Source organism: Pogona vitticeps, chromosome 3, assembly GCF_051106095.1.
Source record: "Pogona vitticeps strain Pit_001003342236 chromosome 3, PviZW2.1, whole genome shotgun sequence".
Lineage (NCBI taxonomy): Eukaryota > Metazoa > Chordata > Lepidosauria > Squamata > Agamidae > Pogona > Pogona vitticeps.
This window is the reverse complement of record NC_135785.1, coordinates 52,228,736-52,244,158: the sequence shown is the minus strand read 5'-3', so window position 1 is coordinate 52,244,158 and position 15,423 is coordinate 52,228,736. Positions and strand designations below refer to the sequence as shown.

At 44.0% G+C, this 15,423-nt stretch overlaps 1 protein-coding gene across 5 annotated transcripts in view; it reads left to right on the top strand.

The window, feature by feature from the left end:
* Positions 1-15,423, top strand: part of GOLGA7B (golgin A7 family member B) — a 54,552-nt gene that overhangs the window by 21,775 nt on the left and 17,354 nt on the right. For 2 of the 5 annotated variants that reach the window (XM_078389403.1, XM_020812059.3), the window contains exon 1: positions 2,977-14,677. The exons of the other annotated variants lie outside the window; for them this stretch is intronic. In XM_078389403.1, the coding sequence (XP_078245529.1) occupies positions 14,666-14,677 (12 nt within the window). In that variant the 5' untranslated portion in view covers positions 2,977-14,665. Of the gene's footprint in view, positions 1-2,976; positions 14,678-15,423 lie in introns of those variants that run through there. 5 annotated transcript variants of the gene reach the window in all.

Sequence of the window (15,423 nt, the reverse complement as noted above, 5' to 3'; positions counted from 1 at the left end):
TAGAAGTCTCTCTCTCTCTCTCTCTCTCTCTCTCTCTCTCTCTCTCACACACACACACACACACACACACACACACACACACACACACACACACACACACACACACACACACACACACACACACACACACACACACACACACACACACACACACACACAAAGGATTCTATGATGTAACCATCAGATATGACTACCATGAACCTTGGAACAAGTGGGCAGGGACAGTAACTCATCTTATCCTTGGTCTTGTAAGGGAGGCGTTACATAATCTTTCTTCCCTGAGGAGCTGCTTGATTTTAGTGGCAGCAATTTACCAAGGTCCTGGGACTTCTCTAGCATCAGCACATCCTTCTTCCAATCTCCCCCCCCCCACTCCCTCTATACCCCCTTTCAAGTATGGTCATGTGCTGCTCAGTCCCAAAAGATAGGAAATGATTTCAAAGACACGGAAACTATGATATGCCTTTGAGGCCAAGCTGGCAGACAGCTTTAATTATATGCTGTACAGTACAATATATTCTAACTAACTGCTAGCTGTTTCCCTAAGTGCCCTCTTATCTCCCTGGCCAATATAAAACCTGGGATGGATTATGCTAGGAAAAGGCTATGCCATCTTATATGCAAGCTAGGACCATGGAACAAATCCTGGATAAACAGAACACTGAGTCAGTGCTGTGCCAGCTCTAAAAATAACTCAGCGCTGCCTAACCCAACAACCTGTGAACACCCTCTCTCACCTCCCCCGGTGCATATGGGGTGATAAATTCCAGCTCCCCGGCTTGAGAAACATCCAGCCATTCAAGAGAAAGCTGAATCACAGAGATGATGGGCAAGGTAACCAAGCTTCTGTGTTCATCGTTGGCTTCCTGTGTTACCAGCCACATTTTGTAAACTGGCCTGTTTACCAGCAAGTTCACAGAAGTGCTGCTTTAGATTTAATTGCTGTCATACAGTGTTTATCCAGGAGCAAAGATGCTGTGACCCTCCAAACATTGTTTGACTCCAGTTCCCATCTATGTCAGCCAGCATGGCCAATGGTCAGGAATGATACAGGCACTGTTACAATAGTGCTGTAAATTCCTCTGGATTGTAATCCAAAACCTCCTGGGCTCAAGTCGGAATGGAACAAGGGGACATGAAGCCCCGTCTTGTTCCCTATATAGCTTCCCATATAGGGATGAATCTGTAATCTTTATCCAAAGCTCTTCTGCAGATGCTCCTACCATCTTATGTGCAGTGTTTGGCTACCAGGTAAAGGGCCTTCTCAGTGGTTGCACCTGATTGTAGTACAATGCTTTCCCTGACTTTGTTGTCAATTGAGTGACAGGTAAGGGCAATCCAGCTTTTAAACCAAATTTGTTTGACCTCTGCTGAAGATTCCACCCCACCCCCCAATTGTTTGAGACTCCGGGGCTGTATTTTCTTGCAATTTGTCTGTCTCCATTGGTTTTACTGATAGCTTTTGGAAGACTTTTTGAAAACAGTGATGAGAAACTCATGGATGAGGTAGAAGTTTCCTTAAGCAAGCAGTGGTGCAGCTAGTTAATTTTAGACCCAGACAGACAAGTATATTACGGTTACTTCAGTTGGGAGGCACACTGCTGCATTTCTCTTCCTTATCCCTTCCGTGCTTCACAAGTGCTTCTACATTTTCTTGACATGACAGAGCAAACAAACAAGCAAACTAGACTGTTTGCCAACCTTAATAAAAATGAATACACTGGGGGGAGCACTGTTTTGCATTTTAAATTCTGTAAATCCTAGTGCCATCATGACTACATGAATAAAACAGAACTTGCTTCTGCTGTCCTGATGCTAAAAATATTTACTTGACAATAAGCACCATTTTGATATTTAGGATGGCATATATTTAAAATCAAAATAATAAAATGGGCATCTGCAACTATGCACACACCTGGCAGGTTGCTCACTGGCTGCAAAAATATTTGTATAAATAACAAATAGAGAGGAAAGAGAGGGTTGGGTCAGGCCGAGAAACATCAGAGCCATTGAGATTAGGCTGTTACTACTGGGCAGTGATCGTGGCTGCCGCCATCACCCGCTCATCTTTTGATGACCGTTTACTGTGTATTTGTTTGTGGATTTTCACCGAGAAGTCCAGCTCTAGTTTCACTGTTGCAAACAGGCAAAGACACAGCTTTCCCAATCGCATGGCCTCCAGTAGGCACAGCATAGAAACCTATGATCAGCACAGTTAAAAGCAGAAGTTTCTTAAAAATGGATCTAACAATTAAGAAAGCAAAAACAAGACAATCAAAATTATTAAATCAAAAGAAAAAACAACAGCAAACACGAGACCTGATAACTCCTGAATGTAGTATTACTTGCACCCTGATTCAAATACTGCAATCAGTTCCAATTCATCTGTTCTGTATATCAGCCCAAGAGGCTGGTCACAGATGTCCTTCTTTCTCCAGAACGTTGATTGATTGATTGATCGAGTGATTGATAATGCTTATAGGCTCACTGACTTAGTGAAAACTACTCTGCATCGTTTCCAAATATACCATACAAGCAAACTAAATGAAGGGAAACTTTTCCATCTGCCAATCAGATGGAAAGAAAAGGAATGCCCCTTTATATAGTTTAACAAGGTTGGAAAAGGGCTTTGTCTGGAAATTCTTTCTCCTTCTAGTACTTTTGATCTAAAGGTTTTGCCGTTTTTCCCCCCAAAACACTTTAGAAATACACAAAACATTTAACTAGAGTAGAAATGGGTAACATATGGGCCTGTCGAATATGGGAGACTGCAGTTCCCATGAACCCTCATTACTGGTTGTGCCAGGGATGTGGTGGCGCTGTGGGCTAAACCGCAGAAGCCTGTGCTGCAGGGTCAGAAGACCAGCAGTCGTAAGATCGAATCCACGCAACGGAGTGAGCGCCCATTGCTTGTCTCAGCTCCAGCCAACCTAGTGGTTCAAAAACATGTAAATGCAAGTAGATAAATAGGGACCACCTTGGTGGGAAGGTAACAGCGTTCTGTGTCTAAGTCGCACTGGCCATGTGACCACGGAAGATTGTCTTCGGACAAAACGCTGGCTCTATGGCTTGGAAACGGGGATGAGCACCGCCCCCTAGAGTCGAACATGACTGGACAAAAAAATTGTCAAGGGGAACCTTTACCTTTACCTGCTTGGGGTCGGTGGGAGATGTAGTCCAACTAAACAAGGCTTGGAGGGCCATACGAAAAAATGTGGGACAAACAAAATGTGTGTGTGTGTGTGTGTGTGTGTGTGTGTGTGTGTGTGTGTGTGTGTGTGTGTGTGTGTGTGTGTGTGTACACACCAGGATGGCAGTTACGTGACTTGTGGTCCACAGCAGCCTTACGGGGCCAATTTTCCATACCTTCCGAATGTTGTCAACTAAAAAAATTAGAACTGCTGATTCTGGAAGATTCCAGGATCAGTGGTCTGCCTTTAAAACAAGGCATACTGCCCAATACTGCCAGAACAAAACTGAGAGGGACTTCTGTCCATTTCTACTTTTGCCTCAGAGGTTGGTACAGTCCACAGTAGGTCTCAGGGCCCCAGACTGCACCTTGCACCTCAAGGTCATGGTCACATCTGGTGCGTACCATGAAGTAATCATGTCTCTTTCAGACGAATTCCTGTTCTCTGTCCCCCAGAGATGCTTTCATAAATGAGCATCTACTCCAGTGGTGTGTATGTTTAATCCAAGCTTCAGGCTGCATTGATAGCCTACTAAGTAATCTCACCACCCAGTTCTCTTCCTCTCTTGCCCATAGCTCTTCAGGACATTTACATTTACCTTGCTCCTCTGGCCAGAATCCTCTTGACAATTTGCCTGGGTAAGAGAAATGATGTAATTCTTGGTGGCATGTTGCCATTCATTAATAAGGTACTCTTGTGATCTTAAACATGTAGTGCATGCTTAAAAACACAACCTACACCTTGTTAATGAGCAACCATTTGCCACCAAAACATATGTATTGTTCCTTGTTCCTATTTAGTCATTTAGTCATGTCCGACTCTTCGTGACCCCATGGCCCAGAGCATGCCAGGCCCTCCTGTCTTCCACTGCCTTCCAGAGTTGGGTCAAATTCATGTTGGTAGCTTCAATGACACTGTCCAACCATCTCATCCTCTGTCATCCCCTTCTCCTCTTGCCTTCACACTTTCCTAACATCAGCATCTTTTCCAGGGAGTCTTCTCTTCTCATGAGATGGCCAAAGTATTGGAGCCTCAGCTTCAGGATCTGTCCTTCCAGTGAGCACTCAGAGTTGATTTCCTTCAGAATGGATAGGTTTGTTCTCCTTGCAGTCAAGGGGACTCTCAAGAGTCCCCTCCAGCACCACAATTCAAAAGCATCAATTCTTTGGTGGTCTGCTTTCTTTATGGTCCAGCTCTCACTTCCATACAACACTACAGGAAAAACTATAGCTTTGACTATTTGGACTTTTGTTGGCAAGGTGATGTCTCTGCTTTTTAAGATGCTATCTAGGTTTCTCATCGCTTTCCTCCCAAGAAGAAGGGGTCTTTTAATTTCATGGCTGCTGTCACCATCTGCAGTTATCATGGAGCCCAAAAAAGTAAAATCTGTCACTACCTCCATATCTTCCCCTTCTATTTGCCAGGAGGTGATGGGACCAGTGGCTATGATCTTAGTTTTTTTTGATGTTGAGCTTCAGACCGTTTTTTGCACTCTCCTCTTTCACCCTCATTACAAGCTTCCTTAATTCCTCCTCACTTTCTGCCATCAGAGTGGTATCATCTGAATATCTGAGGTTGTTCCTTAAATCTGTTCTTCACTTCCACTGGGTATTCATAAGGGATTTGGTTTAGATTATACCTGACTAGCCCAGTGGTTTTCCCTACTCTCTTCAGTTTAAGCTTGAATTTTGCTATGAGAAGCTGATGATCAGAGCCACAATCAGCTCCAGGTCTTGTTTTTGCTGACTGTATAGAGCTTCTCCATCTTTGGCTGCAGAGAATATAATCAATCTGATTTTGGTATTGCCCATCTGATGCTTTCCATGTGTAGAGTTGCCTCTTGTGTTGTTGGAAAAGAGTGTTTGTGATGACCAGCTTGTTCTCTTGACAAAACTCTATTAGCCTTTGCCCTGCTTCATTTTGAACTTTCCTGTTGTTCCTTTTATCACTTGACTCCCTACTTTAGCATTCCAGTCCCCTATAATTGTTGTTCCTTACAAAAGCACAAATCACTAAGAGGATTCTGGCCATCAGATCCCTTCCCTAGAGTGACTGGGAAATGGATTTGATTTTTTAAAAACACAAGGAAGGAAATTAGTTGGTGTCAGATGGACTTTTCATGTCTGGCAAAATCACACAGTTGGAAAACATACTTGTCGGGATCTGCATTTGTTTGTTTTGAGGCTCTTCTGGCCTCTCTTCAAGTAACTTGGCAGGTCTGAATTGAAGGAAGTTGCTGGCCATTGTCAGTATGATGTGAAAGCCAGGAGCTTTCTGGGACAGTGTAAGACTTCGCATTGAGGCTCAGCTACTTCCTGGCTGTGGGGCTGGGGAAACAGTTCAGAATCATATTGGGACCATCCTCCTTGGGAGATCTAAGCACGATTCTTTCTGTGTACCCTGGTGAATGATTCTTGCAATGACTTGATGAGGATTGTGTACTATGTGTACGGGAGGATCACCTGTTGTGGCTTTTTTTAAAACATCATCTGCAATGGTCTATGTATTTTGGCAGATGATGCACCCCACAGTGCCATAGTGGATTCAATTGGATACAAAACTGCTGCTTCACTGGCTCCCTCCCAGTCCTACACAAGCTGTGGCTCATGTTGGTTTTTCTGTCTCTGGTGTGAGTGATGGATGGAATAATACAACATAGCAATAGCTTTAGGCAGAAGACAAGGATGCACACAGGGCTGGAAGATCCCAGAAGAGCTTTTTTCCTCCAGGAGGATTCCTGGCTAAATATTCTCCCCTCTTCATTTAATGCAATTACATCCTACAGACAGCAAGATCATATCTGTCTCTACAGTTTGTGTCTGATTTCAAGGAAGGGGGAGTTAATTAGTAGGTGCAGGTAAATGAATGACCCAGTCAGTCCTTCCTCCTATCTTTGAAAAAGATCAGCTGGGGGTGCATATTTATAGGCAAACATAGAAGGAGCCATTCTGCTGATGGAATTTAAAGTTCTTGAGTAGTTTACTGGCATACCAAATGAGAAACTTTAAAGAGACCCTTCAGAGCCTAAAAGGTTGAGCATATGCTATTAAGTCAGGCCAGGCTGGGTCTGAACATTTCCCTTTTGAGTCCTTTCTGTTCTCATGTGCCTAATCATTTCTAGGATGTGGGAGAGCTGTGAACCTAAAAGCACCCCAAATGTGAAATTTTATCCTTTGCTGCATTGAAAGGGGCCCAGCTGAGGAGACGTTGTACCAGATCAGAGGTACAGCCCATGACTTATATGTTGAACATCTTAAGTGAGGTCTTCGTTATCTGTTTAACAATGACCTATAAAGATGGGAACAATCTCTGCTTAAAAACTCCTCTGCCACCCGGAATCAATACCACTAAGCAATGCACATCCCAATAGTCAGGTGTGTCATGATGCTAGATAGTCTCAGATGCTGCCTTCTGCTTCATGTAGATCTAATGAAGAGATCTACCCACCAGTTGAATACATCTAAAATATTTTTGGATCTTCTAGTTTAGTATTCTCTAACTTGGTGTTCTCCAAATGAGTTGGATTGCAAGTCCTATCATCTCCAGCCAATACTGTTATTGGTCGAGGATGATGAGGGTTGTAATCTTTTACAAGTGAAGCAGACCAGCTTTGGATAGGCTGAGCCCTGCAATCCAGTAGAAGGCTGTCATCTCCAAACTGATCCCTTAAGGTGGCAGTGCAGCCTCTTCTTGGAATCAGAGTTTGCGGCATCTTCATTTCTGTGTTGTTTAGTTCTTTATCCCACAGGGCTTTTCTGAGATCTTGACAATGAAATGGGAGTCATAAGTGATGGCTTCTTAATATATCTGCTGTCCATGCATTAAGGACAAACTTACTTTGCCAGCGCATGCATGAGAGAGTTTGTCTTCTGAGGTACCACAGCCACTAGTTGCTATGTACGAGAAAGTGGGCAGCTGAAATATTGATACCCAGGGCATGGATGCTTTTCAGTGCAGTTTTATTCCAGAGAAAAAGGACTGAGGTGTGATATAGCAGAGCTTAAGAGTTTTACTTCTGCTCCAAGGATGGAGTGGCAGGCAGACCAATGTGAATATGCAAGTGTAAAAATTTTATTCATACATCCCAAGGCAGAAGTGTTGCCATAGAAACACAGCAGTGCATCCCTTTTGCCAGCTGGGAGAGGGTTCCTGGTTGACATCAGAGAAAGGTTGACATAATTGTGGCAGAGAAAGGTGTGGAAAGTGGGATCATGGCACTGGGTGTTTGCTATAGAAACAGGAAAGGGGAGAGTCTGTCAGCTCTATATTTAGCAAAGCTAGGCACAGAAGCCCAAACTGTGTGAATCTGGGGGATTTTAGGCATCAGTTTTCCATACTTGCGGGTGAATATAGTAAGCAGTGGGTTTACCATATTCTCTTGTAGGATTATAAAGGATCCTACAGACTGGTGACCTCAGTTGGTTTCTGAATCAGGATGGGTTGCTGGGATGACATAAACATTGTCTCTTTTCTATTGTTAGAGCAACCTTCCTTGATTTCCTGATATATTGTCTTTTGTCATCATGGATAATGGAAGTTGGATAACCCATCTGAAGGACTCCTGAGTGGGAGGGCTATGTAATGGAACTGGGGTGGCCAAACTGCTGCTCTTTCCACTTGAATATCTTTTGGTATAACTGCAAGAGGAGTGTTTTACACTCATCATCCTGCTTTGATGTTTTGGTCCTGTCAGAGGTCATAAGTGTCTGATTCTTGGCACGCACCACAATTGGACTGCCTTATTGCTGCAGCCTGATTCAGCTAATACTGAAGGCTCTAACCAGGTCCGGGCAGGCTTGGATTAAGTCAAACTGAGGCCCTAAACTCATGATTAAGAGAACCCTGGAAGCTGTTCCACCCATTCAAATTTATATTGTCCTGCAAATTATGTAAAACATGAAACGATTCGTTTTTTTTTATTTAGCAACCCTTTTTTAAATAATCTGAAGCTCTAAACTCTAGTTTACTAATTTTGAGATAAATCCAGCACTGGCAAGGGGTGATTACTACTATATGGAAACTGTGAAACATGATGCTATCTGAAACAAAGAAGCTCTCTTTTGAAAGCATCGCTAGTCCAATAACTGAACTCCAGCAAGGCAAAAAGGAACAAAGCAGGCATATGACTGCTGGGGAAAATGAAATCACATCCCATAAACTGAATCTGACGGTTTGGGCTGCCTTGTGGGATGCAGGCATATGCTGCACTTACCCACAGGGAGGATAACATGGAGTAGTACAGTTTAAAAAGCCAAAATAAAATTGAAATCATCTGCAGAATATTTTGATTTATTGAACAATTCTTTCCCATCAGAGAATTATTTTATGTTTCAAGGCCTCTTGAGTTCTTATAATTCCTTTCTAAAATTGTTTTTCCTGCCTTATGGGTGATCAGTCTCTGACAGACTCATTCTGTACATTCTTGTGCTATCACGATGAGAAAATATATTTCTGAGACAGATCTAGGCCATTTCCTTGGTTGTGCATGCAACATCATAACTGAAACACACATACTGTCTGTGGCACCTATCTTTTACACCAAGGGTGGGCACCTTCAGATGCTGTTGTACTACAATTCCCATCATCCCTTGGCAGTGTAGGCAATGGTGAAAGATTATGGTACTTGTAATACAAAGCTATGGAGGGCCCACGTTGCCCACCATATTTAATAGTAGCCTTTCAAGGGGCTGAAAATGTCTATATTGGTAATATTTCCTATTTATCTTAGCTAATGATGCAACTAGGACGCCTGTGCCAATTTATAGTCGTAGTGTTGTTTCAACTCATTGGTTGAAATTATGTTGCTTAGTGTAGTAAGTTGCAAATGGGGTAAGCTCACTGAATCAGTAGGAATTTAATGTGTCAACTCCTCTGTAATTTCCATTGATTCAACGGGCCTGCTCTATTTCTGACTTACAATGCTGAGCAACAAGATTTGATCCAATGTCTGATGCTGTTTGAACAATCTCTTATGAATTGTTCTACTAAGGGTATGTATCTGTGTCAGCCTTTATGCTGTTCTGTTACCTTAATACAGAAGAATCTGCAGCCAGATGACCATCATCCTAGCTAGGACAGCCAATGGTCAGGGATAACAGGAGTTGTTAAATGCCTGCATGCCACAGATTGCCCATGCCAACCGAAATGGTACCCATCAGAGAAGTTTCTTCGTTTCTTTGAGGCTAGTTGTTTGCAACTCCAGTTGTACAACCCATATTAATGATTTTCTTTGTTATGTCTCTTTAATGATATAGGTACTGTACATTCTAAAAAAAAAATTCAATGTAGGGAAGTTGCTGGGTCAGCTGTACTGCTTCTCATTGCTGTAGAGTTGATGTAAAAGCCAGCCCGCTCATGCCATGTGCAAATTAAACAGGACTGATAATAGCTGTATCAGTATCAGCCAGAGCTGTGAGCTTTAATCAATTTTCTTGGTAGGTTAATCAACTAAAGCTTCCGTTATAGTTGCAATTTGCCGCCTGATTAATTAGTAGAGCTAATATTGAAAGGGATCCAGTGCACAGACTACAGATACGTGCCATTTCCTCTCTCACTGTGGAAAGGAACATATATAGGCATAAATATTTTTTTCCTTCCAGTTTATAAAGCAATCAGATACAATATTTTGTATTTCACACAATTGAAGGCAACAGTGCTCCAATGAAATGGTTATTAAATTTCTTTTTATTTTTAAATTTTTTGTCTTTTAAATTTCTGTTATTCACAGCACTGTTGAGAAGTACAAAACTGTTCAGTTTTTAAAAATCGCATATTTTGTGTATTGTGTATAATTGTGAAAGTTTGGGGTAAAGAGATACCCATTGTTAGTCCTTGTCATTCTTGTTTTTAATGGTCTTTGCAATGACTGCTCTGTATTTCTGTCCCTTTAAGTAAAAACATGTTAGCTGGATGGCTCAGTGAGTGAGGTTTCTGGCTGCAGATCCAGAGGCTGGAAGCTCAATTCCCCACTGTGTGTCCAGAAGAGCCATCCTGTGCAGCCTTGGGGAAGCTGCACAGTTTCAGGATGCCCCAAGAAGAAAGGAATGGTAAACCACTTTTAAATACTCTCCATCTAGAAAACTCTGAAAAGGGTTGCCCCAAATCAGAATTGATTTGATGGCACACAATTATTATTAACTGAAACATATGCCAGATTCCTCTTTTAAATGCTATGATGGTTGCTGTCACTCAGCCGGGTTCCTTTTTTGGCAAGACACAGTGTGTCTGGCATCAGAAGCAGTCATGACCTAAAAGGATTGGCTGGAGCCCATTAGGCAGCAAGTGTAATTGCTTGCCATAAAGCACTGATGTTGTCAATTTCCTCTTTCCACTGAGTACCACAAGTGATTTGTGAGGCATGTTTCCTTCCCAAGGGCAAGCTATATGTCCTGCAAGGAAATCTGTTTTTAAATGTCAGCAAAATCATTGAAGGAAATGAAAACCGCGAAGGAATAATTTCTTTGGTTTGTATTTGGTCCTTTCAGTGATGTCAGTTGAAATTTGCGAAGTTGGATCCTGGCCCAGCACAATGAAGTGGCTATGACCTGACTTATGCAGGATGTCCTATATATTTCCAGGTGCACATCTGTACTACACTTAAAGATGCTAAACATGTAGGTAGACATGGAGTAGGCAACTGAGATGGTAAGCACAACAGGGGAGAAGGTGTGCATTGTGTGCCATCAAGTTGGAACCAACTTATAATCACTCTAAGAGGGCTTTTAAACTGTGATATTTAAGGGATGGTTTTACTGGCTTCACCTCACCTCATGAGTTTCCACAGGCTAAGCAGGGTTTTGACCCTAAGTCTTCTAGTTCATTGCCTTGTCCACTACACCATACTAGGTGTGTAGCGCAGAGAATAATCACTTTATCATTAGTTACTCTGAATTGCTGATGCACAGTAATTGTGAAATCTGTGGCCATCAGAGGACAAGACGCATGCACATTTACATGTAGTATGTCGTCTGTTCCACTAGATGACTGTCATTTGCAGCCACTCTTTGCTCACACAAAGTATGTATTGGTCTGGATTAGTAAAACGATAGTAGTAGTAGTAGTAGTAGTAGTAGTAGTAGTAGTAGTAGTAGTAGTAATAATAATAATAATAATAATAATGATGATAATAATAATAATAATAATAATAATAATAATAATAATAATAATAATAATAATAATAATAATAATAATAATAATAATAATAATAATAATAATAATAATAATAATAATGTGCCGAGAAGTCAATTCTAATGACCTTTCCTAGGGTTACTAAAGCAGAAGCATGGTTTGATAACCAAATAGTAGAGACCTGAAATGTTTTAAAGTCATCTTTATTCATAGTTGATAATCCTGCAGTCCTCCTCACTCATCCTGCCAGAAATTATGGTAGGATCGTCCTTGGCATCCTCTTGGAGTGAGCACTGATGTTGTAGGGCCTTTCATTATTGTCCCTGGGCCTAAAAGGGAGTGACTTCACCAAACCTGCTTTCCTTCCCATGTGTGCTTCCTCCCCCTGAGGTCAAAGCATCCCAGTGCATCACTCTTCAGCCATCCTACCTCTCCCTTTCTTTTTGAAGAGTGCCAGTTGCCTGCATAGAATTTATTATCTGTTTTTTTTTTGTTCAGTCTTCTGGACGTTTTGGTGCTTGGACTGGCCAGTATCCTGTTCATGCCAGTGTAACATAAAGTTATGCTGGTGCAAATGTGCTGGGTGTTACATCCATCAACAAGGGATTGTGGTGTACGGTTGTGCAGTTGGTCACATGTTCCCAGCCTAAGACTGCACAATGGCTGAAGCGCAGTCCTTGAAGCACTTCTGCCTCTGCCATTGTACAATTGGTCATGCTGGGGACATGTGACCTTTTGTGCATTCACCAGTGGAAATGCGTAGGGGCTTGCATTTCTGCCTCAGCTGTTATGCAACTACTGCAGATGCAGCTTTGAGTTGTGCACATGTAATTGTGCAACAGGATTTTGGCCACTGAATTATAGGTAATCAGAAATATTTTAGCAGAGGTTTACAAAATGCGGTCTTACTTCCCCCCTTCCTAATTCTTCAGTTTTGGAAAAAGAACCCCATATCAGATACAAAGATTTACAAATGACAACTTGGAGTGCTTTGCACAGGATAGTATCAATAAAAGAAGCTGAAACAATTCCACAGTGAAAGTGCTCTGCAGATAATTGCAGGTGTTAAACATCAAGTCTCACATTGGTCTTTAGGCCAGTACCACTAGCAGCTTCTCAGGTACTTGCTGCTCCTCTTATGTTCACATCATGAGCAGTTGCAATGCCACTGATTCTGACACATCCCTACTGTTGGTGGAAACATGAACAGCTCATCCACGAGCGACAGGCTTTTCAGCAGTGCATATTGTTCCTTGGGTTGGAGGGTCATGGGTTGCTTTATATGTTTTGTAGGCTTTGTTATACAGTATAGTTTCTTCCTTGATCTTTTGGAGGGGGATATTAAAGTTAGCATGTATTGTACGTATGAGAAGCAGGGCCTTTGAGAGAGAAAGGAACATTCTAAGAAAGAATGATTTTATGGCACTGTGTGTGTGTCACAGATTACTTGCCTATTATAAAAGTGGGTCATGACTTGAAACAGGTTGGGAACCACTTACACAATCAATTTCTTATGTCAAGCAAAGGACTGATCATTACTCACTTTGAAAAGTTGATATAAACTGCTGAATGTGGCTTTTTTTCCACATCAAATCTGATGTTTCCTTGGCTCTAGATGTTATGATTTTGTGCAGATCCAGGAAAAGACACGTGGTAGAATAAGGCAACTGAGTAAGGCCAGGAGGCCTCAAGAGGAACAGGGAGAATGGGGCAGCACAGAGCAGAGTGAAACAGACAATGGATGGACAAATCTAAGGAAAAGACAGGCGGAGAAGGCAAGGGCCTAAGAAAAAGGACAGAGAAGGTAGAGACATGAAGACATGGGTAATCCTTGAGAAACGAGTAATGGAAGGAAACTGTTGAATGTTGTTGCACAGGAGAGGTTATGTGATGTTGGTGAATCTTTGGGTTGGTGAGGGAGATTATCTAGGGACTGTGTGCTGTCGTCCGAAAGGGAATGCACAAGGAAAGAAGAGGCTTTGCGGACAGAGATATTGTGGGCCAGGGGGCATCCTGAGAACAAAAGAGCTCCTGTCTTTTCAAAAACAGAAGAAAAATAATTCCAGTCATGTGAAACTGAAATGCTCCCTTCAACCAAACTCTTGTGGGACAGAAACCCTCTCAGACCGGAACATTAAAAGGCTAAGGAGGAGGCAGCACAGTCCAAGAGACTGGAGGGTAGTTTTGAATTTTCCCAACCGAACATTGGCTGATTGTTATCTAAGGCAACCAAGCTTTAAAACTGAGGAAGAAGGGATGCAAATAGATGTCTTGAATTTCACAGTTTTTTTAAAAAAATCTATATTTATTTGTGCCTTCCTGGGGGACTTCATTCCCTCCAAAAGGAGGAAACCTGGTTTACTTTGAAGTGCACAGGAAGCTTTCAGAGCCAAAACCCCTACTGTTATCCTTGGATGGCTTTAGTCTGAAGATGAACCCAAAGGGAGCAGTTGTGGCCAAGCAATCAGGAGGATAACTATGATGCAGATCTGTCCTACCTGCTCCTGGAGGACGTTTCTGTTCCCCTAGTGCATATTATTGTAGTGAATTACATCATTCCTTTCTTACTCTGGGATGAAGGGGGCAGAGTTATGTGGCAGTTTGTACCAGTGTTTGCTGATCAGCAGTGCTGCCTTTGTAGAGGGTGGGAGAGTATATGACAGACTCATCCTACTGTCCAAAGCACTGTGCTATCTGCTGGCTAGCAGCAAAAATGGGCAAATGCCCAGATAGCTCACATGCTGGCTCCAGGAGGACAAGAAGGAAATGCACATTGCCTGAGTCCTTCTGTGCAGCTTCGCCTCTACCGGTCCCTGTGCGGACCGGGATCCCGGCATTCCATCCAGCTTGGGGACACCCTGGGGGGATGCGGCTCCCACTGGAAGCCCACCCCCTCCTCTTGTGGTGGTGCCAGTCACTGAGCAAGCCTCCGCTGTTGATGAGGCTGAGGAGGGAGAAAGAACCGGCAGCTACCAACTGATAGGATAGTGCTGGGAAATGGGGAGCCAGCCCCGCGGCCAACGCTAGGTGGGGTGCTTGCCCCCGCCCCCGCTCTTCTCCCTCAAATACTGTAATAGGTTTCAGCACCAAGGACAGCGCCAGCCGCACTCTGCGCGCCCCTTTCCCAGCACGCCGCCACCGCCGCTCCGGCGCAGCCTCATTTCCTGCCTTCCCTGCCGGCAGCCGCTGCGGGATTCCAGCGCTCGCTTCCTTCGCTTGCAGCACCAGGGGCAGCGCCCTCCGGACGGCTTCCCGGGCCGGCAGGCGTCTTCCGTAGCCAGCTACTCCTGCCTCCCCTTCGGTCTCCCTGGCGCAGGAGCGGCGTAGAGCAGCCACGCTGGAACAACATGGCAACCGAGGTGAGCGGCGCGGGGAAGAGCAGGACGCACCGGCCCTGGAGGCTGTGTGGAGCTCTATACCAGCCGGCTGTCAGCCGGCTCTCCTCGTACAGGCGCGCGGGGTTGCTTGGTCGTCTCCCTGCCTTCTGGCCAATGCGGCAGGAACCACCGGTTTCTGGCTAACCCGTGACCTTCCCTAACGCGGACTGCTCTGGCATCAGGTCCTCCGTGTTTTGTTTGTAGAAGGCCCCGTGTTATCTCCTTGTGCCAGCTGACTTTGGCAGTGTCTGTGTACCGGCTAACGGAAGGTAGCGGGTTCAAAACCGGGGAGTGTTTGGGACTGAAGAGAATCCCACCGCTCACTCGGAAATCAACTCCCCCCCCCCCGCTCTGGTTCTTCCCTAGTGGCAGGTGGCCCGGCTGAAACGGAAGACAAGGCAGCGGATTGTTAGGAGAGAAAGGCATCTTGCTGAGTTCAGCCGCGAGCCGAGTGTGTTTCCCTGAACACCGAGGAAGCACATGGCAGTGCCTGGCAGGGATAAGTCGGGGATCGGGGAGGAGGAGGTCCCAGGGGTAGAGGAGCTCTGCCTCTTACGCACTTTGCATACGATGCTGGTGGACACCTGTGGCAGGGCTCTCCGGGTTAAGCGTGGAAACCAACATCCAGGATGGGGAATGTTGTACTCATCGGTAGCTGCCCGCACACACCTAATCATAGCTTCCTGTGAGGATTAAGGCAGTGAAGGAGGGGAGAAGGAAGAGGTGCC